We start from the raw sequence: 24,304 nt of genomic DNA on the forward strand, positions 1-24,304 counted from the left end.
TCAAGCTGACAGGAAGGGAACACTAACTCAAATAACCACTCATTACAACAGTGGCATGCTGAAGAGCATCTCTGAAAGCACATGTCGAACCTTGAACTGGATGGGCTACAGCAGCAGACAACCACGAATATGCACTCAGTCACCACTTAATTAGGTATAAGGTAACTAATGAAGTGGCCACTGAGTGTATACTGTATCTAGTCATTAATAAACACCATGAAACATTTTATTATTAACTTAAAAATTCTTTAAAATGTATGGAGAATTTAGTAGTTTGATTTCTGAAAGTCAAATCACTCGTAACTCGGGGAACCCCTATACAACACTTCTTTGTTTTTCCAGAAAAACCAAATTTCAAAAGTTAAATTTCAATTTTGGAATGGCACAATTCATTGTTCTATCTTGAACCAAAAGTACTGGAATCATAACAAATACACAAGGAGAAAGGTTTGCTGCCATGGAAGGGGTTTGAGGAGGCTCATGTGGGACATAAAACAGTACTGACTGCCTACAAGAAACTTTACACTCTGTAATCTGACAGCCAATCCAGAAATGCTTAACCCTTTCTCTGGCTGCAGTCTCAGCCAACAATACATCTTCTCTCAGAGCTTGGATCATCTCCACAACCAACATCCCAATCTCTGCGTTGGCTTTGCAGGTGTGTCAGCAAAGTGTTCCAGAGCAAGGAGACACATCTCTAGTGAGCTTTACTCCATCAGTAGCTGCTCGCCCATAAATTACATCGAAAGGTGGAAAAATATGGGGGGGCGCTAGTGCGCATGTGTATGGATTAGACATGTTTGGTCAGTGCTCCTCTCCGAGACCTCGATAAAATTACTATTATACCATGTTTTATTCATTCGTAGGACAACAGTGTATGTCTAAACTAAGTGACTGGAAAAGTTTGACAATGCCGAAGGCAAATAAAGCCAAGACTACCGACTGCCAAACTACCGAAGTTAGTGCTAACAACGGGTCGGTCAAGAACTTCTCCGCATCTGAGATACCGCCAGATAAAACTTACGCCATGTGCAAGGAATTTGGTCAGGAGATTTCTGAGTCAGTTCTGCGCGGCATTAACAACCGCTTTGATGTTTTTTGAGGCGCTTGTGGCCTCCCAAGCTGACTTACAAGCCCGTGTGGCTAATCAAAAACTAACCACAAGTGACCTTGAAACACACGTGCAAGAGCTTGAAGTTAAGTATTCAGAGCTAATGAGACAAAATAGCCAGCTTGAAGCTAGTGCATGACTTAGAGGCTCGTTCCCAGAGACATAATATAGTCATAGTCATACTTTATTGATCCCAGGGGAAATTGGTTTTCGTTACAGTTGCTCCATAAATAATAAATAGTAATAGAACCATAAATAGTTAAATAGTAATGTGTAAATTATGCAAGTAAATTATGAAATAAATCCAAGACCAGCCTATTGGCTCAGGGTGTCTGACTCTCCAAGGGAGGAGTTGTAAAGTTTGATGGCCACAAGCAGGAATGACTTCCTATGACGCTCTGTGCTGCATCTCGGTGGAATGAGTCTCTGGCTGAATGTACTCTTGTGCCCACCCAGTACATTATGTAGTGGATGGGAGACACTGACCAAGACGGCATGCAACTTAGACAGCATCCTCTTTTCAGACACCACCGTGAGAGAGTCCAGTTCCATCCTCACAACATCACTGGCCTTACGAATGAGTTTGTTGAATCTGTTGGTGTCTGCTACCCTCAGCCTGCTGCCCAGCACACAACAGCAAATGTGATAGCACTGGCCACCACAGACTTGTAGAACATCCTCAGCATAATATTAAGATTGTAGGGATACAAGAGGGTGAGGAGGATGGTAATCCTCCTGAATTTGTTTCCAGACTGATTCCCAAGTTGCTCAGGGAAGAGCATTTCCCATATCCGGTTAAAGTCGATCGCGCGCATTGCTCTCTCCAGCCAAAGTCAGCTGCTGGCGCTAAACCGCGCACCATCTTGGCACGTATCCATCACTTTCAAGTGAAAGAGCTGATCCTGCGCCACAGCAGACTACAACTCGTGGAGTAAAAGGGAAGTAAGGTCTTGATCTTCCCGGACTATACTAAAGAGGTGATGACTCAACGTCGTGCCTTTCGTGATGTACTGCAAACTCTGCGCGATGGAGGAATCAAGCACACCCTGCGGTATCCGGCTAGGCTCTATATTTACCATCAAGATGGTAGAGTGCTTAAAGTATATGACGACCCGATAAAAGCAGCACAATTCTTGGAAAGAAATAATGCACTCAAAAGGGAGTAGATATATTGACACTGTTTATTCAGCTTATATTTGTGCCGGTTTCCATATCGGGATGAGGGGAGGGACTTGCCTGTTATATGTAGTTTTGCAATGTTGTATGCCGCACTGGGATTTAATTGCAGAGAATGTTCTAAATATTTTTGTTATTATAAAGGTTACATTTGAGTTGGTGTCATGAATGTTCAGCTTCCGGTGCAGACACTGGATAACTCACCCCAGCCCTAATAGCATTTGTTTAACGGTATTATATAATTTGTGTTATAAATTTTCTTGGGGGGGGGGGGGTTGTGATAATTGTGTAATGTTAGTTACCTGCCCAGCAGCTCCTTTTGGGATGGAAATGGGAAACCATGTGTCTGGTTTAGGGAGGCACGAAGGGGGGTGGGTTAGGGTGTGTGTTGTTTCTGTTTATAGCTCAGACATGCCTTTTTTGGTGTATGTTGTGTTCTTATGAGGTTGCCAGTTATTTTGCATTGTTTACTAAGTTTGTGCTCAACTCTAATAATCTCTTTTTTTATTCTCATATGCAGAGGCCCTGCAGTAGAATGCAGCTGGGGGGGTAAAGATATTACAACATTCTCGCGGAATGTTAAGGGCCTTGGTCATGTTGTTATGAGGGATAAAGTTTTTAGACATCTCAAATCTCTATCTGCAGATGTGATTTTTCTAAAGGAAACCCATATCAAAGTAACTGAGCAACGCAAATTGAGATCTAGCTGGATATCGCAGGTTCACCAGTCACCATTTACTTTTCATCCCCGTGGTGTTGCTATCCTCTTTAGGAAAAATATTCCATTTCAACTCACTTCCATGACCACAGATCCTCTCAGCAGGTTTATTATGATCTCTGGCACCGTTAATTCGTTTCCGCTAACCTTCCTTAATATTTATGGTCCAAACACAGACGAGCCAAATTTTTTTAGGAAAGTTTTTGATTTACTTCCGGATGCCAGTAATTCAAATATAATAATCGGCGGTGACTTGAATTGCTACCTGGATCCATATTTAGATAGATTGTCCTCCCACCCACCCTCAAATATTGTGTCAGTGCAGGTCCTAAATAATTTGATTAGATCTAGGAATTTAGTAGGTATTTGGCGAGTTCAACATCCCACCGACAAGGACTATTCTTATTATTCTCATGTACACAAATCTTATAGTAGAATAGACTATTTTTTGGTTGACTCTCATTTAATATCTCGTGTTACCAATACAAAATATCATAATAGATTAATTTCTGACCATAGCCCCTTGACAATGTCCCTAAGTCTCTCCCCTTCCAAACAAATCTATTCCTGGCATTTTAACCCCTCCCTACTCGCTAATAAGAAATTTATAGAATATATCACCACTAGATTAAAAGATTCTATAGAAATTAACGATAACAGCGAGGTGTCAGATTCCACACTCTGGGAGACATTAAAAGTTGTAATTCGTGGGTCACTCATACCAACAATAAGAGAAAAACAACTCAGATTTCTAGGACACATCATGCGGAAAGATGAGCTAGATGCTCTCTGGAAAGATCCAGGGGAGCAAACCTAGAGGAAGACCTCAGCTTATGTACATCAAAAGCCTAGCCGGGTGGCTACACATCGAGGAAATGGAAGTCATTCAAAGAACGAAGGATAGATCTATATGGAAAACCATGGTTACCAACATCCGCATCGGATATGGTACCTAGACAGACAGACAGAATTCGTGGGTATACAATTTCATATGAATCCGCTGCTAAGTGGGAGAGAGAAGGGCGATTATTAGAGATTGAGAATATTCTCCCAACCCTCGAAGCGACGTACCAGGCTTCGAAATCCTCTGAAGATTATAATAAAGTAATGAAGCTTAAATATGAGTACAACTGTATCCTGGGTAGTCAAATAAATAACCTCCTCTTAAAATTAAGACAAAAGCATTTTGAAATGGGGGACAAGCCTGAGGGGCTCCTGGCACGGCAGCTCAGGGGTGCCCAGGCCCTAAGGTCAATTCATTGCATTAGGTCGAGGGCAGGTACCCTGTTAACTAACCCCAAGGAGATAAATGACTGTTTTAAAGAACTTTACAGCGAACTCTACACCTCTAAATGCAATGCCACTCAATCTGATTTGAATGACTTTTTTGATTCTCTTGCAATGCCGAGACTTAGTGACGCTGCTAGGGAGGACTTAGATTCTGACTTCACATTGGAAGAAATAACTTCTGCCATTAAGTCATTTCCGTCCGGCAAGGCTGCTGGGCCGGATGGATTTGGCTGTAAATTTTATAAGAAATTCTGTGATATCCTTGCCCCACTTCTCCTCAGAATGATATCTTGCTCTGAGAGAGATAAAGCCTTACCTAGGACATTGTATGAGGCTAACATTTCCCTCATTTTAAAGAAAGATAAAGAGGAAACAGACCCGGCCAGCTATAGGCCCATTGCACTTCAGAATTTCGATAGAAAGGTAATTACTAAAATGCTGGCTAACCAACTAAATAAGTATTCGTCATCTATCGATCATCCTGATCAGACAGGATTTGTCCCGGGTAGGTTCTCTTTTTCCAATGTCAGTTGCCTCCTTAATACTATCTACACTGATCATAGGAAAGCTAATGGGGCAGCAATTTTATCCCTTGATGCACAAAAGGCTTTTGACCAGATTGAGTGGCCTTACATGTTTGAGTCACTGTACAGGTTTGGGTTCGGGGAGTCATTTGTATTTTGGGTAAAACTGATATATGCCAGCCCAATATGCTCTATCATAACTAATGGAGACAATTCAACTCTGTTTCCCCTACACCGTTCAGTCCAGCAGGGGTGCCCTCTCTCGCCGGCCCTTTTTGCCGTCGCGGTAGAGCCCCTTGCCCTAAAAATAAGAAGTCACCCAAATGTTCTGGGTTTGAAAGTGGGAGGTATTGAAACACTTATTAGTTTATATGCCAATGATGTCATACTCTACTTACAAAACTCAGAAAAGTCAGTCCCTCTTCTTCTAGATTTAGTCACCTCTTTTGGCAGACTATCGGGATACTCAATCAATTGGACAAAAAGTGACTTTGTGCCCCTCTCCAACGACTACACGCGGGGTTTTTTGGCAAGTGTCCCATTCAAAGTAGTTAAAGATCACTTTACTTATCTCGGTTTGACAATCCCCAAAGATCCTAAATTAATATTCAAACTAAACTTCGCAGAGTTTATTTCAAAACTTAAACAGAATATAGAATATAGAATATAGAAAGTTGGAAAACCCTACCTCTGTCCATGATTGGTCGCATAAATTCAATTAAAATGGTTTCCCTTCCGAGGTTTCTCTATCTTTGTCAAAATCTCCCCATTTTTCTTACATCAGCTTTCTTTAAAGAATTGGACTCTATCATATTGTCTTATATCTGGAATTATAAGAAACATAGGATTTCAAAAATTCATTTACAAAAGCCCTAGTCTGAAGGAGGGCTGGGATTACCTGTATTCAGATACTATTATTGGGCTGTCAATGCTAGGGCTTTAATGGTTTGGCAACAGGGGGCTCCGGATAATGTAGCCCCTGGGGCTCCCTTGTGGCTATGTATGGAGTCTAACTCTGTTGTCAATTCCTCCTTGCCAGCCATGCTGTTCTCTAAGTTAGAGAAGCCTGGGACTTCAAAAAGTTTGAGTTTTGTTTTGAAAAATTCCATCAGAATTCTAAATCAGATTAGGAGCGTTCTGAATTTACCAGAGATCTCTGTACAAACACCAATCTGTTTCAATCACTCCTTTGTACCCTGATGGTCAGATAAAACCTACCATGCTTGGAGAGAGAAGGGTCTAGTTTCTATTGAAGACCTGTACATAGAGGGACGGTTTGCAACATTTAGTCTGCTGAAAGAGAAATTTGAGCTGCCTCATTTGCTTTTTTTTCATTATTTACAAATTAGACACTACATTCAATCTAAGATTTGCAACTTCAAAATCCTACCAGGGAAACACATGTTTCTTGATATTTTAAAGAACCCTCCTGACTCCAGGCATCTCGTTTTTAAGTTTGTACGTTAGTTTGATAATTGCACTGTAGCGTCTACTGTGAAGATTAGAGACGCCTGGAGAGAGGAGTTGGGCATTGAATTATCTGAAGCTGCCTGGAATAAGTGTTTGTCTATAATACAGGCTTGTTCTGTTAACAGCAGGCACCAAATGATCCAGTTTAAAGTTGTCCACCGTCTCCATTACTCTAAACTTAGATTGCACAGGATTTACTCTTCTGTCTCACCAATGTGTGATAGATGCCAAGGGACGGAAGCCACGTTGTCACACACCTTTTGGTTTTGCCCATTATTGACTGGATTTTGGTCCAAAATATTCGACTGGTACTCAAAGGCCTATAAAAGATCCTTCCCCTTGGAAGCTGGTCTCGCTATATTTGGCTGCTCGCAATCTACTATTTGTTTCCCTGCAGCCATACAACAGTCTCTGCTGCTGGGGATGATTGTTGCCAAAAGACTTATCTTGAGGGAATGGAAATCACCTTCTCCCCCTTCCTTTCGGAGATGGATGGCTGATACGGTCTCAGTCATACAGATGGAAAAACTTAGGTTCTTGAGAACCAGTTCAATTAAAAATTTTTCGGCTATCTGGGATCCATTTCTTGCCTACCTGGACGAGGCCGGGGGATGGATGAGCAATTTCCCCCCAGCTGATTCCTCACGGCCCTCATTTGAGATTTAATGTTTAGTATTTTTGAGCACTTTGTACAATAGGTATCCCTCTAATGTTATGTCTTTTATATTGCTTATTTCTTTTTTATACATGTCTGAGCTGGTATGTTTTTGTTGATTTCATTGTTCTTTTTGAAAATTTTGAAAATAAAGTATTAAAAAAAGGTGGAAAATATGTGCTAGCAAATGCAGGAGTAGAAAAAATTGGCTCTTCATTCTTGCAGGGGAGGTGAAGTCACTAAACAGTTATTTTATTTATTCTTCTCCATTGCACTCTATATCCCAATTCATAGAGCACTACAGAACAGAAATGGGCTCTTCGGCCCATCCAGTCCAAACTATTATTCTGCTCCTGGACTGCAGCCCTCCATACCACTCCCATCCATGTACTTATCCACATGTGTCTTAAATGTTCAAGTCCAACCTTCACCAGCCTCTTCCGCAGGCAACTTGCTCCATATTCTCATCACCCTCTGAGTGAAGAAATTCCCTTCCATATTCCTCTTAAATATTTCACCTTTACCTTTAACCCCTGACCTCTAGTTCAGTGGGAAAAGCCTGCTCGCATTTAACCTATCTATACCCCTCATAATTTTGCACACCTCTATCAAATCTCTCCTCATTCTCCTACACTCCAGGGAATAAAGCCCTAACCTAATGTTGACCTTCTGAATTCTGTTTATCAATAAATTAAAAATGGTGGGATGTCCAATCACACTAAACAGGAATTGTGGGAATACTTCACAACTAGCTATACTTTATTGTCGCCAAACAATTGGTACTAGAACGTACAATCATCACAGCGATATTTGATTCTGCGCTTCACACTCCCTGGATTACAAATATTAAATATTAAAAATATTAAACATAGTTAAAATTAGAAATACTAAAAATTTAAATTATAAATCATAAATAGAAAATAGAAAAATGGGAAGTAAGGCAGTGCAAAAAAACCAAGAGGCAGGTCCGGATATATGGAGGGTATGGCCCAGATCCGGGTCAGGATCCGTTCAGCGGTCTTATCACAGTTGGAAAGAAGCTGTTCCCAAATCTGGCCATACGAGTCTTCAAGGTCCTGAACCTTCTCCCAGAGGGAAGAGGGTCAAAAAGCCTGTTGGCTTGGTGGGTCATGTCCTTGATTATCCTGGCAGCGTGTGATGTAAAGTGAGTCCACGGACGGTAGATTGGTTTGTGTGATGCGCTGAGCCGTGTTCACGATCTTCTGCAGCTTCTTTCGGTCTTGGACAGGACAACTTCCATATCAGGTTGTGATGCACCCTAGAAGAATGCTTTCTATGGTGCATCTATAAAAATAGATAGCATCATAGAGCACAGATTAAGGTTCTGTGTTGTACTATGACACTTTATGGAGTGTCATATAATGTCACAGAGCAACATGACACTATTACTCTAGTGCTAATGAGTCCTTTCCGACCCAACTAGTCCCAATTTCCAGTGAGTCCAGCAAATTCCTATACACCCAACAATGAAAAATCAAGCTGAAACTAAAATAGAGCTTACTTTCAGCACAGATAAGATGGGCTGAAGGGCCTATTGCCGTGCCCTATGACTATGCTCCGAATCGTATACATTGATTTATTTTAATTAAAGTAGTCCAAGTTTATACAGTCTTGATTGAAATTAAAACTGCATGGCTATGATTTATTGCAAGAAGCCTTCCAGATTTATTTCTTTTTCACAGTCTCTCTGTCACAAGATAACCTTTAATTGGAACAGTATGTAGAAGAAAAAGACCACTGTCCACAATCACCTTGTTCTTCAGTTAGCTGTCAGGATGCACAAGTGCAACTACTCCCAACTCTTCCACTACACACTGCAGCAGGGGGACTGGTCTCTTGCCACTCTCTTAACAGGCAAGACAATGGCTGAAACCAAGCATTAGCAATAAAGCAAACACAAGGAAATCTGCAGATGCTGGAATTTCAAGCAACATACATAAAAGTTGCTGGTGAACGCAGCAGGCCAGGCAGCATCTCTAGGAAGAGGTGCAGTTGACGTTTCGGGCCAAGACCCTTCGTGACGAAGGGTCTCGGCCTGAAACGTCGACGGTACCTCTTCCTATAGATGCTGCCTGGCTTGCTGCGTACACCAGCAACTTTTATGTGTGTTATTAGCAATAAAGTCAACTATTGGCATCAATCCAGCCTCTTTGACTAGTTACAGAATCAAAATCAGATATAGGTTTATTATCACTGATATCTGTCAAGAAATGAGTTGTTTTGCAGCAGCAGTACATACTACAAATTACAATATATGCATTTCAAAGAGAGAACAAAAATACTGAGGTAAGGTTCACGGACCGTTCAGAAATCTGACGGCAGAGGAGAAGAAGCTTTTCCTAAAACATTTAGTGTGTGTTTTCAGGCTCCTGAATCTTCTTCCTGATAGTAGTGACGAGAAGAGGGTGGTGGGGATCTTTAATGATGGATGCCTCCTTTTTGAGGCATCACCTTTTGAAGATGTCCTTAATTTTGGGGAGAGCAATGCCCATGATGGAAATTTAAAACAATAGTTGAGAATCAAAGTTAAAACTGTCAAATATCATTATTTAATCAGAACAAGATCAGCAGATGCAATGATTACATCACTAAAAACTGCAGCTGCTGAACATGAACTTTGATTTGATTTTGATTTTCATTTGTAACTAAATGTTACTGCTCAGTTTAAGTACTGCAAAAAAAGTCTAGGGATGAATAATAAGCAAAACAAGGAGGAAAAGGAGGAAATCTTGCAAAAATATTGGTTCTTTTACTACACACTATTGCTAATCCATTTAGTAATATAAAGTACTTTTTTTAAAAAGAAGTACTCAGTTCATACCATTTAACTGAGAGATATTAAAGTGCATGATACAACTGGATAATAATGCTGAAAACAGCGGGAGGAGAGAACGCAGCGCACCACACGTGCACAGCCCTCCGGTGAAAAATGATATTGTATCCGTTAAATAGGGGCCGTGGACAATTCTGATTTGATGGAGAGGGACGTGAAAGCACAGAGGAACATCTGGAGAAATTTCTGAAACGCTCGTTCGCTGCTGTCGTTACTGCGTGGTCGGGAATCTTTCGGAGGGTAGGCCTCAAAATCCCCGGCTTTGCCTGCTGTTGGCGACTGAGATTGAGGTCGAATTGCTCAGACAGAGATGGCGCTCAGTACTCGGTGTCGGACAGCTGATCAGAGCTCAAAGTTTTCGGATGACTCAGAGTCGGACTGTGGCCGGCATGGCAGGGAGAGTTTTTCTTCCTTCTCCCGTCTGCGTGAGATGAGGGACATTTGAGAGACTTTGAACTTTTACTGTGCTCATGGACTTCTTCATCAAGTTATGGTATTGTTGCACTGTTGTAACTATATGTTATAATTATGTGGTTTTGTCAGTTTTTTCATTCTTGGTCTGTCCTGTATTTTGTGATATCACACCAGAGGAAATATCGTATCATTTCTTAATGCATGCATTACTAAATGACAATAAAAGAGGACTGCGTGTCTTCATAGTCTAATTAATACACTTAACAAGCAACAGTTTTTGATAATTTCTTACAGCATATGGAAGTACATAGAAGATATTTTATTAAGCATAATACAAAATTAATGGCACTACAACAGTCAATTCTGTGGTCTGATATTAAATCCAAGACACATGTTTCTAAATGACAGAGCAGAAGTTTACTCTAAAAATTAACAATATTTACTTGTGCAGGCTTACAGATCTGTAAACAATCCTCTCAAGGTATAAACTTCAGCAGATGGTAGAGATCTGGTTTTCTGTCCATGAATATGCTGGAATTGAAGAAACAAGGGGCACCACCAAACTGTGAAACATGATTTTAAATCAACCATATGGACAAGACTGCCTATTTAAGAGTGGGATGAGTTATAACAAAATAACTTGCTATTCGTTGTCCGTTTGGGAATGGCTTTAAAAACTGCACCTTCTCCACCACCGCCTCAGGGCGGCATGGTCATGTTTGCAGCAGCAGCTGGAAGACTGGGGTTTGATACCTGCCGCTGCCTGTAAGGAATTTATACGTTCTCCCCGCGACCATGCGGGTTTCTTATGGGTGCTCTGGTTTCCACCCATATTCCAAAGACATACAATTAGGGTAGACTAGTTGAAGGCATACTACGTTAGCACCAAAAGCCTGGTGACACTTGTGGGCTGCCCTAGCACATCCTCGCTGATTTGATTTGATGCAAAAATGAAGCACTTCACTGTATGTTTCTACATACATGTGATAAATAAAGCTAATCTTTAATCCTCCTTCACTCCCCTTGCATAGCCATACTTTTTACCCAATCCATTTTATCACTGAATTATATACCATTTACCTCATTAACTCTGAAAGAAAATGTTTGCTGTAGAAAATTACATTGAAGCTCCTAGCATTCCAGGTTTGAAAATTCTCCATTATTGCGGAATAAATGGTGGTTGATTTGTGTGAGAAATTAGCTCAAATGGGAAGATTAATAATCCTACTGCTTTACAGAAACACTATTTTTTCAAGAACTTTTACTGTTTAATGCCAAGGGTTTGACTGTACATACATCACAAGCACTCCAATTTTACGTTTTCTCCCCACCCCCCCAACCAATGTATTCTAGCTTTACTGAATCCCATTTTGTTTTAATCTTCCAGAGAAAGCTGACCACAAACTGTCATTTCCGATAAAGCACGTTCCTGTGGGTATTTACAAAGATGATGTGATGGTAGGGGGAATGGCTTGGAGTGGGCAGGGGAAGAAATAACAAGCAAAAAGCATAGACAATTCTCGAGACAAAAAGAAGGCTGAAAGTCGGCTGAAGTCATATGGGGAAAATGTTGTCAAGGCAATGGTGTATTTCCACATGCTAACGGCCTGTCCATTTGCCAGGCGACAAAACAGAACTCGTGATGCAACTGCACCTGTCTCAGCTATGTGTTGCTATGACAACCTTCCAGCTTCCATGGTTACCACAACGCTAATCACCTAGCGAGGCAGATGTACGGCATTCTCCTTCTAAACCCAGCTGTGCATTCAAATCTCCACTTTGATGACTGACGGACTAAGCATGTGATGGAATGTGCTTTAACCCAGTAACAAGACAATACATTCCCCCATCGTCCTGCTCCAAAACAGCTGCTGACTGAAACCAGATATCACCACGCGGAGTTTCAACACAGGCCAAAAGATATAGGAGCAGAATTAGGCCATTCAGCCCATCAAGAATGCTCCGCCACTCAATGACTGATTTATCATTACTCTCAACCACATTCTCCTGCCCTCCCTACGTAACCATTGATGCCCTTACAACCTACCACCTCCACCATAAATATACCCAATAACTTGGCCTCCACAGCCATCTGTGGCAACATATTCTACAGATTCACCACCCCCAGCTAAAGAAATTCCTCCTCATCTCTGTTCTAAAGGGATGCCCTTGTATTCTGAGGCTGTGCCCTCTGGTCATAGACTCCCCCACTATCAGAAACATCCTCTCCACCTCTGTTCTATCAAGGCCTTTCAATATTTGGTAGGTTTCAATGAGATCTCTCTTCATTCTTCTAAATTCCAGTGAGTACAGGCCCAGAGCTATCAAATGCTTCTTGTATGTTAATCTTTTCATTCCCAGGATCATTCTCATAAGCTTCCTCTTGACCTTCTCCAATGCCAGCACATCCTCTCTCAGATAAGGGGCCCAACATTGCTCACTATACTCCAAATGTGGTCTGACCAATACCTTATAAAGCTTCAGCTTCTGATCTCTTACTTGTACACTCATAGGTAAGAGCAAATATTTCATGCCCCCACCCTCCCCATTCTAGTCGCTCAAGCAATGCAAGTCTGATTCGCGTCCACTTCCCCCACCTTCATTTCTGAGCACCTGAGTAAACGTGACACCACACTGACATGCTTACCTGTGATATCCCCTCGGGGAAGTTGGAGGCGTGTTAAAAACATGAGAGTAGGGATGATAGGGCGTCTTTTTCAATGCTTGAATAAGGTTTTGTCTGTATTCTGGATCTATACACCACAAGGAGCCCTTCCCAATACTCTGCAGGAACAAAGAAAACAAAGGGTCATAAATAGCACATTTCAAAAGTTAATACAGCCATGCAATAATCTATTTTCCAAATGCTGCATTAAAAATACACATACATTTTGTTTAAGAGAAAGCACTTGTGAATATTAACAACTTCCAGGTGTGTAAAGAAGGAGGTTAGGCTTAAACAAATTGGTAAAATCCATGTCAGTGTAATTCATAAACTATGGAAATTCTGCAGGTGGAAATCCCGAACAACACACAAAGGCTGGAGGAGCTCAGCGGATCAGGCAGCATCTATGGAGGTGAATAAACAGTTGACGTAGTTGACGTTTCAGCCCAAGACTCTTCATCAGGACTGGAAAGGTGGGGGGGGGGGGCGCAGAGGCCAGTATAATAAGAAGGTGGGGGAAGAGGAAGGAATACAAAGCTGGCAGGTGATAGGTGAGACCAGGTGAGGGGAAGTGGGTGGGTGGGGAAGCAGGTATGAAATAAGAAGCTAGCAGGTGCTAGGTGGAAGAGATAAAGGACTTAAAGAAGGAAGAATCTGATTGGAGAGGACAGTGGACCATGGGAGAAGGAAGGAGGAAGGGAATCAGAGGGAGGTGATAGGCAGGAGAAGAGAAGGGGTAATGGGGCAATCAGAATGGGGAATGGAAAAACTCAACATTTATTCCCCTCCATAGATGCAGCCTGACTTGCTGAGTTCCTTTCAGTGTTTTGTGCGTGTTGCAAGTCAATGTAATTGTTGAGTGATGACACAAGGGACTGCAGATGCTGGAATCTGGAGCAAGAAACAGACTGCTAGAGGTACTGTACTCAGCGGGCTGAGCAGCATCTATGGAGGCAAAGGGATGGTTGGCATTTCGACAGTGTCCTGACCCTAAACGTTAACCATCCCTTCCCTCTGCAGATGCTGCCTGACCCATTGAGTTCTTCCAGCAACTTGTTTATTGCTAAACGTAACTGTTCTTTACACACAGCGCAGCTCACACTGATATCTGTGCAACAGTGGGTCTCTGCCAACATTCAATACCTGCTTAGGTTAACATACTACATGACAGGTTTTCCAACAGACAAACAGAAAACTCTTGTGCTCTTCCAAGTATTGCTGTTCTCTATGAAGCACACTTCAAGGATCAGTTTTATTTTCCACATACGTTCAAGTCTTGGGCACAGCAGGAAACAAAATTAAAACAATATTCAACATTAAGAATAAAGAATCATATAAAAAGTAACGTCAGAGGTTTATTGGCATAATTTGTCTTCGCGTTTCCAATAGCAAAGTGATGAGCTCATCCTAGTAGTTGCATTCCATGTCCTTTGAAGTTACACCGCTGGCTGGCAAAAGAGGTTCACTTTGTTACTGTCTATTATTTGACTTATTTATTTAGAGATGGAAAAGCCCCTTCTGGAAGCCCCATTGCCCAGCAACCCACCGCTTTAACCCTAGCTGAATCATGGTACAATTTGCAATGACCAATTAACCTACATCCCTGGACTGTGGGAGGCAACCGGAGCACCCGGAGGAAAACTACGCGTACATGGGAAGGAATGTACAAACTTGTGTTTAAGGCAGCTTGCAAGTGTCAACACACATTTCGGCACCAACAGGCAAGTACTTCTGTGACTGAGAGTGAGACCTCAGAATGGTATGTCGCCTCCCTGGTGCCAGAGTTAGAGATGCCTTGGACCAGGTAGAGCATTCTGATCGGGCAGGAGAGCAGCCACTGTTACCAATGATGTAGGTAAAAAGAGTGATGACATCCTCACTGGAATTGAACTCTGAACTCTGACACCTCAAGCTGTAAAAGTGTTGTACTTCTTAAACACCCTTTATTGTTTATCCAAAGGTGGATAGTCATTGCCCTTGGTGAATTACTGCTTTCCTTGGAGTCAAAGTTGTTCAGCACAGAAACAAGCTCTTTGACTCACGATGTCCATGCCAACTTTTTTGCCCATCTATATTCATCCTATTTGATTAGGTCTATGGAGTCCCTTCCTTCTGCACCAGCTCTTTAGCTGCACAGTTACTGCCCCCTCCTCTTATTCTATCTTCACTAGCACGTGACACAAATAGCAATCTTGAGATCACGATCCTAGAGATCCTGCCTTTTAAGCTTCTACGTAACTCAAGCTCACTTAGCAGGACCTCATCCCTCTTTTTACCTACAGCATTGATAACAATGGCTGCTCTCCTGCCCGATCAGAATGTTCTACCTGATCCAAGGCATCTCTAACTCTGGCACCAGGGAGGCGACATACCATTCTGAAGTCTCACTCTCAGTCAGAGAAGCACTTGCCTGTTGGTGCCGGAATGTGTGTCAATGCTTGCAAGCTGCCTTAAGCACAAGTTTAGGCTGTGTTGGTTGTTAACATAAATGACACATTTCACGGTATGTTTCGATGTACATGTGATAAATAAAATAAAACTAAATTTGAATATTCCCTGGACATTTCTCCCCTCTGCTGTTTAGCAGAACTAACTGTAGTGTTACAAGCCAGCCCTATTGCTGTTTTTCTCTCTAAGGCCATTCCTTCCCAACTGTATCCAAAATGGAAACCCAATGACTTGGCCTCCACAGCCATCCGTGGCAATGAATTCCACAGATTCACTCCCCTCTAGCTAAAGAAATTCCTCCTCTTATGGTTATGGACCAAATGTAGCCAAATGGGACTTGCAGGGAGGAGGATGTGGTTGGCATGGACCAGTTGGGTAAAAGAGCCTCACTCTATAACACCATGTGGGTTGTAATATTTTACAAAACGGATTTTTTTAAAAATGAAACTTTGATATTGCTAGTGGCACCATCAACAACGATCACAGAAAACATTGGGGAAAAGCCTTTAATGAGCAGCAAGGAATCCCACTGAGAGGGTTTGATTATGCTGGCAAAAATGTCCTGCAAATGGAGGAAATGGCAGTGATTGCTTTTGACTGCCGGTAGAAACAGTAATCAGCCAAGCTTCTGTATGCCAGTAATGTGGTCTTGATAAGTGCAAAGACGTCGGGCAAGAAAATTTCAATAAGTAAATGACTGAAAGTGGTGCTGAGGAAGAATAACCAACAAACAAGCCTGCCTAAGAAGAGGCAAAGATGCTGGTTCCAAGTAACAAACTTTGCCCTTAAATGGCCTTCTTGATTCACATGTTTGTCCACATACATCTTAAATGCTTCCACCACTCTCTCAGGCAGTATGTTACAAGCACCTTCTGAGTGAATTTTTTTCTTCATACCTCCTGCAGACTTCCTTTTCCTAACCTTAAAGCTATGCCCTCCAGTTCTTAATGTCTCTGTTATGGGGAAAAATGTATTGCCATCTACATTTTAACTTTATACATCATAAGTTTGTTTCCGCACTCAAATCACCCCTCCGCCTCCATTGCTTCATGGGAAAAAAAATTCTCAGCCTATCCAGACTTTCCTCATAACCAAAATGCTCTTATTTTCAGTAACATCCAAGTGAATCTCCTCTGTGCTCTCTCTAGATCTGTAACAGAGATGAGAAGGAACTTCTTTAGTCAGAGGTTGGTGAGACTCCAGAATTCATTGCCACAGACAGCAGTGGAAGCCAAGTCATTGGGTATATTTAAAGTTGAGTTTGACAGTTTCTTGATTAGTAAAGGTGTCGAAGGTTACGGGGTGAAGGCTGAATGGGGTTGAGAGGGATAATAAATCAGCCATGATTCAATGACAGAGCAGACTTGATAGGCTAAATGGCTAAATTTTGCTCTTACATCTCAAGGTCTTATGGTCTCATTAAGTCTATGACATTTGCACTCTCCATGCTTGGGTATCTCAACTCATTAACATTTCACTGTGTGGTCATATGACTTATTTCTGTAATGCAACATTGCAATACTCTAATTATTTATATTAAACTTAAACATTTCAATTTGGTTAAACACAACATCAAGAGTACGTTTATATTAGAACTGTATGGCCATATCATCATTTGCTTATACAATTTTGGAATTAGTTTGCAAAGCGGAAGTGTCACAACTTTTTTATTTCCAGAGTCAGCAAGATGCCATCTTGTATCTGCTAATGCCTGCAGCTGATGAACTATTTTTGCTCACTGTATCAACTGAGTGTTTGAGGAAAACTACTGAAGGTCCCTTCTTGATCTCTGTTTAATGACGCCTGGTAGAAATAGCACAAAGTGTACTAGGCAAAAATTGGCAGTCAATATCAAGCCTAGTGCATTTTTGGAGAATAAATGACATCCACTTAAACTGCAGAATCAGCCAACACTTTCAGGAAAAAAAGGCAGATAGAGAAATGAAAGCAAACAAATGTGAACACAGTAAGGATGAATATAATTAGCTGTTGTGACACATCAAGTCTTTGCCTGCCAGATGGCTCAAGAGGGACAGCAAAAAAATGGTGTGGTCACAATCCATAACTTTTTCTAAGTGTACCAAAATAGATTCAATAGGCTGAATCTATGGAATTGCCACAAACTACTGTGAAGGCCACGTCATCGGCTATATTTAAAGTGGAGGCTGATAGGTTCTTGATTATAAGAGCCTCAAAAGCAATGGGGAGAAAGTAGAAGAATGGAGTTGAGAGGGCAAATAAATCCTCCATGATGGAATGACAGAGCAGACCCAATGGGCCGAATGGCCTGTTTCTGCTCTCGTGTTTTATGGGCTTTTGAAATATGTACTAACAGAGAACTATGCGCATTGGGGCACAAGTTAAAATTCCAGCAATCTATTATGAATATCTTTGCTGGTTTTATGTAGATCTAGAATCACCCTATCATCGAATGTCATTTGTCAATACAAAACTGTTAATTTCTCAGGCTTTTCATCTTCCCTTGTTAATTCACTTTACAACAAAGCTTTTAAATTATAGGCAATGAAGGTGCATATTTAAAGTCATGAATACGTGCAAATTGCTGGAAGAACTCAGCAGGTCAGACAGCATCGATGGATGGGAATAAACAGTTGACTTTTCGTCAGGTCCTGTTGAAATTCATCTGCTGCCTGATCTGCTGAGTTCTTCCAGGCATTTTGTGTGTGTGGTTCAAGATTTCCAGCATCTGATTAATCTTGTTTTGTTTATTTAATGTCAAGAAGCCAATATGAGCAATGTCCCAGCTTTGAATGTAATCCCCACTAATGTATATAAAGATCTTCAACAGTCACACCACATGATCAACCTTGTGAAATAACAGCAACAGATCTGCACAATGCAGAATCATTTACTTTAAGTTTCTCAACATGACTGTTTCTTCTGAAGCAACACAACATGGATGAAAGTGCAATTTCAGTGAAATAGAGTTATAATGTACTTATCACAACTGAATTTGGAAAACTTGCTGTACAATTGAAACTTTTGTCTTTCTAAAGTTGAGTACTAATTGCTTATGATACTTGGGGCTAGATAAAACCATGTAAAAAAATCATGGTGATAAATTTAGAAATTTAAAGCAATACAGTATGAATATTAAAGCACTTTAGGTACAATATTACCTTCAGTATTCTAACATTAGTATGAAAAGTAAGACTGGTGGCAGTCAGTACAAGATCGGGGTTGATTAGAATGTAATCAAAAGTGGTGCAGCAGTCCTGAGAAAACAAATATAATTAATAAGTATTAAATTCTTGCTTTTCCCTAACTAGGTTTATTGGCCTGATGAGTTGTACCACCCAGGGTACTTAGATACATGTCATTAAGCTGCAGATTGCAAACACAATTAAAGTAATGATTTTAAACTTGTTAATACAAGCCGAAGGTATAAATCATTTATGGGCACCATTCATGTGGCACAGCAAAAGACGGTATTGTGCCAATCACTTTCTTTCACTTCAGACTGCTCCATCAGGATCAGCAACAGTTATCACCCTTCAACCATCAGGCTCCTGAAGCAGCATGGATAACTTCACTCACGTCAACTCTGAACTGATCCCACAACCTACACACTTACTTTCAAAGACTCGAGAACCACATTCTCAATATTATTTATGTACTATTTATTTATTACCATTTGTCCTTTTTGTATTTGCTGTTTCCCTTTTTTTACAAATTGGTTGTTTGTCAGCCTTTGTGTGTAGGTTTTCGTCAATCCTATTGGATTTCTTTGCTCTCCTGTGAATGCCCGCAAGAGATTAATCTCAGGGTGGTATATGATGCAATATACCTACTTTGATAATAAATTTATTTTGGGCTTTGATATCTAGTCAGTTATCCATTTCACATGTACAGCAGTGCAAAGGCCAGAGGTACTAAAGCCAATTTAAATTTCCGAATGCATTTTTAACAGTGGAAAAATCAATAATATTTAAGGCCACTTTCTTAATGATTTACCAATGTATGAGAAGACAGCTGGCACACTACTCCAGAAATTCATCCAACCCCAAAAGTCAATAGTGTTTTCAATCATCAAAAAAAAATGTGGATTATACATCTATTTCCATAGTAACGCAGTCGTTCCAAGCAAATGTTCTTTGAATCTCAGCAAACAGATATCAAACTCTGAATGTGGCTTCCATGTCTGCCATTACTCCATATACTTAATCACATTTACTACTTTGCAAGTGTATTGCTTTTATTATTTCTTTCAAAAGGATTAAATAGATACAGACAAACAGTTTGGATGAAGGCTACAGTCAACTTCTTATTGAAATTACAACCTTCAGAGAGGAGGTACAACCTTCAGAGAGGAGGTACAGGAGCCTAAAAACACACACTCCAAATTTTTAGAATTGCTTCTGCAGCTCTGCCATCAAATTTCTCAATGGACAATGAATACTATCACACTACATGTCAAAGTTCCTGAAGGTGAGTCTCGGCCCGAAACTGTTTACTCTTTTCCATAGATGCTGCCTGGTCTGCTGAGTTCCTCCAGCATTTTGTGTGTTGCTTGTAATTTGATCCAAGTGACTTTGTGGAATGATTGTTGATGCCAAATAGGGTGGTTTGATTATCTTAAAAACAGTTGATCTCACATTCAACAGTCTCTATAATTTACAGAGATTGGTGTTTGTAAAAAAAAAATCCAGTGAGCGGCTTTTCTGTGGGCGAAAGTGCCTTGTTAATGAGGGAGGTCAGAGGGGAACGGCCGGGAGAGTTCAAGTAGACAGGAAGGCAACAGCAAATTAAATAACCATGCGTTACAACAGTTGGTGTGCAGAAGAGCATCTCTGAATGCACAAAACGTCAAAACTTGAAGTGGATAGGCTACAGAAACAAAAGACCACATCAGGTTTAACTGCTGTACATAATAAAGTAGCCAATGAGTGCACGTCTCATACTGTAATTTATAATACATATGATGCAATTCATCGCATTGCTGTCACTTACTTGCACTACTTCTCTTTCTTTACATGCAGTGGATTCCGATTAAATGGGGCATATCAGGAGCAGTACATTTTGTCCCAATTAAGAGGCTGCCTCAATTAGCTGAAGTTTCATTGAAATATAAACCCCATTTCCAGAAAAGTTGGGATATTTTCCAAAATGCAATAAAAACAAAAATCTGTGATACGTTAATTCACATGAACCTTTATTTAACTGACAAAAGTACGAAGAAAAGATTTTCAACAGTCTTACAGATCTACTTAATTGTATTTTGTAAACGTACACAAATTTAGAATTTGATAGTCATGGTCATACTTCATTGATCCCGGGGGAAATTGGTTTTTGTTACAGTTGCTCCATAAATAATAAGTAGTAATAGAACCATAAATAGTTAGATAGTAATATGCAAATTATGCCAGTAAATTATGAAATAAATCCAGGAGCAGCCTATTGGTTCAGGGTGTCTGACCCTCCAAGGGAGGAGTTGTAAAGTTTGATGGCCACAGGCAGGAATGACTTCCTATGACGCTCAGTGCCGCATCTCAGTGGAATGAGTCTCTGGCTGAATGTACTCCTGTGCCCACCCAGTACATTATGTAGTGGATGGGAGACATTGTCCAAGATGGCATGCAACTTAGTATGGCTGCAACACACCACATAAGTTGGGACAGAGGCATGTTTACCATTGGGTTATATCACCTTTCCTTTTAGTAACACTTTTTAATCATTTTGGAACTGAGGATACTAATAGTAGTGGATTTGCAATTGGAAATTTTGTCCATTCTTGCTTGATATAAGACTTCAGCTGTTCAACAGTCCGTGGTCTCCGTTGTCTGATTCTCCTCTTCATGATGCACCATACATTTTCAATAGGAGATAGATCTGGACTGGCAGCAGGCCAGTCAAGCACACGCACTCTGTGTCTACAAAGCCACGCTGTTATAGCCCATGCAGAATGTGGTCTGGCATTGTCCTGCTGAAAAAAGCATGGACGTCCCGGGAAGAGACGTCGCCTTGATGGCAACATATGTCTCTCTAAAATCCTCAGAGTCAATGGTACCTTCACATACATGCAACTCACCCATGCCGTGGGCACTGATACACCCCCATACCATCACAGATGCTGGCTTTTGCACCTTTCGCTGATAACAATCTGGATGGTCGTTTTCATCTTTGGCACGGAGAACTCGACGCCAGTTTTTTCCAAAAAACTAGCTGAAATGTGGACTCATCTGACCACAGCACACTGTTCCACAGTCTTTCGGTCCATCTGAGATGAGCTCAGGCCCAGAGAACTCGCCGGCGTTTCTGCATAGAGTTGATGTATGGCTTCCTCCTTGCGTAATACAGTTTCAAGTTGCATTTCTGGATGCAGCGACTGACTGTGTTGAGTGACAATGGTTTTACGAAGTACTCCCGAGCCCAGGTGGATATAATTGTCACAGCAGCATGACGATTTCTTAGGCAGTGCCGCCTGAGGGCTCGAAGATCATGCGCATTCAACAGTGGTTTCCGACCTTGCCCTTTACGCACTGAGATGTCTCTGAATTCTCTGAATCTTTTCACAATATTATGTACTGCAGATGTTGAAAGACCTAAATTCTCTGCAATCTTGCGTTGAGAAATGTTCCTTTTGAACTGACTAACAATTCTCTCACGAATTTTGGCACAAAGGGGTGAGCCACGACCCATCCTTGCTTGCAAAGACTGAGCCTTTGATGGACGCTACTTTTATACCCAGTCAGGATACCTCACCTGCTACCAATTAGCCTGCTTAATGTGGAGTCTTCCAAACCGGTGTTACTTGAATATTCTGTGCACTTTTCAATCTTATTTTAACTCTGTCCCAACTTTTGTTGAGTGTGTTGCAGCCATCAAATTCTAAATTTGTGTATGTTTACAAAATACAATTAAGTTGGTCAGTAAAACTATTGAAAATCTTTTCTTTGTACTTTTGTCAGTTAAATAAAGGTTCACGTAAATTAACATATCACAGATTTTTGTTTTTACTGCATTTTGGAAAATATCCCAACTTTTCTGGAAATGGGGTTTGTAGTTAAAAAGGTATTAAAAAAAGGCAAAATGAGTAACAAATAATGTACTTAAATGAAATACAGAATAAATCAGAATACCACCCAATAGTACTACATTACTAGAAAACCATTAGTTCATAATAGTTATCGACAGAGGAATTCATCTGGTGTATACAATGAAACACAAGCACAATTATGAAGAAAACATGGCAGCGCCTCGACTCCTTGGGAATTTGTGAAGATTCAGCATGACATCTAAAACTTTGACAAACTTCTGTGGATGTGTGGTGGACAGTGTGTTGACAGACTGCGTCACACCCTGTCATAGGAAAATTAATGCCATTGTACTGAAAATCCTACAATAAGTAGTGGATGCAGCCCAGTCCATCACGGGTAAAGCCCTCCTCACCACTCAGCACATCTACATGAAATGTAGTTGCAGGAAAGCAGCATCCATCATGAGGGACCTCCATCAACCAGGTCATGCTCTCTTCTCGCTGCAGCCATCAGGAAGAAGGTACAGGAACCTCAGGACTCACACCCCCAGGTTCAGGACCAGTTGTTGCCCCCTCAGGCATTAGGCTCTTGAACGAAGGGGTGTTGACTTTATTTGGCTTCACATACCCATCATTGAAATGTTCCCACAACCTATGGACTCACTTTTGAAGATTCATCTCATGTTCTTGATATTTATCACTTATTTATTTATTATTATTATTTCTTTCTTTTTGTATTTGCACAGTTTGCTGTCTTTAGCACACTGGGTACAGTCTTTCATTGATTCCATTATGGTTATTGTTCTATTATGGATTTATTGAGTATGCCTGGAACAAAATTAATCTCAGGGTTGTGCACGGTGACATATATGTACTTCGATAATAAATTTACTTTGAACAAAATCTGCGCAGACACATAGTGCAAATAATGGACAGCCTTCATACAATGCTTTCAATGACTGCATCATCCAAATCATTACTTTCATTGTAACATTCAAGATGATTGCTGATACCTTCAAATCCTTTGTAGTACCTAACTTGTTAAAGTAGTGAGATCATTTTATTTTCACTCACGGACGTTTCTGGCATCTCCAAGCCTGAATGTTTGAAACCACAGTGAAAACAACTTGGAATTCCCTTAACTGCTTATTTCTTGCCAACTTTCAGTGACAAAAACCACTGCTTTTTGAACACAAACACATGCAACCAACGTAATTTAAAAACTGTTCACTCTAAGCATGGTGTTGCATCTAATAGCCACACAAGTGCTTGCACTGACGCTAGTTAGAATCTATTCGTTAACAGCCTCCTGTCCCAGTTAAGCAGCATAGAGCTCCAAACAAACACAGGGAATCCTGACAATTTTCTCAAATAGATTTTTTTTTCCTTTAAAAGTTGTCCCAAGTAAGTGAATGCTCCAATTAGTCAGAATTCATTGTATATTTCTCATTATAATTTGTAACTTTTATGTCTTGCACTGTACAAAAGAAATCTCACAACATAGGTTAGTGATAATAAACCTGTTTATGACTTTGAAATGTAGACCTATTCAACAAATAGAATTTATAACACAGAAGCCATTCAACTCACTAGGTTTACATAGTTGTTAATGCACAACCTAATCCACAATCTTATCCAACCAACACAGCCACTCATGTCTTAGCAACACACACAAAATACTGGAGAAACTCCACAAGTCACGGAGTATCTATGGAGAGGAATGAACAGCCAATTCTCCTCCATAGATGCTGCCTGACTGGCTGATTTCCCTCACTACTGTGTGTGTGTTACCCTTCTCCTTTATCTGCTTGTGCAGCATTTCTTTAAATGCATCTGTTTTAACCATCTCCTATGACATTAAATTCCACATTCTCACTTCTCTTTAGTTAAAGAAGTTTATCCCAAATGCTCTGATGACCATTTTATAGTGATAATCTCTCATTATGTTCTTCTCCATGTGGGAAATTCCACTTTACCAAAAT

General features: G+C 40.7%; 1 protein-coding gene across 9 annotated transcripts in view; it reads right to left on the minus strand.

Annotated features, from left to right (window-relative positions):
* The window catches only part of foxn3 (forkhead box N3), a 408,734-nt gene that overhangs the window by 168,633 nt on the left and 215,797 nt on the right, over positions 1–24,304 (minus strand). For all 9 annotated transcript variants that reach the window (XM_063044950.1, XM_063044954.1, XM_063044967.1 and 6 more), the window contains one exon: positions 12,860–12,996. In XM_063044950.1, coding sequence (XP_062901020.1) covers positions 12,860–12,996 — 137 coding nt within the window. The remainder of the gene's footprint in view (positions 1–12,859; positions 12,997–24,304) is intronic.

This window comes from Mobula hypostoma, chromosome 1, assembly GCF_963921235.1.
Source record: "Mobula hypostoma chromosome 1, sMobHyp1.1, whole genome shotgun sequence".
Classification (NCBI taxonomy): domain Eukaryota; kingdom Metazoa; phylum Chordata; class Chondrichthyes; order Myliobatiformes; family Myliobatidae; genus Mobula; species Mobula hypostoma.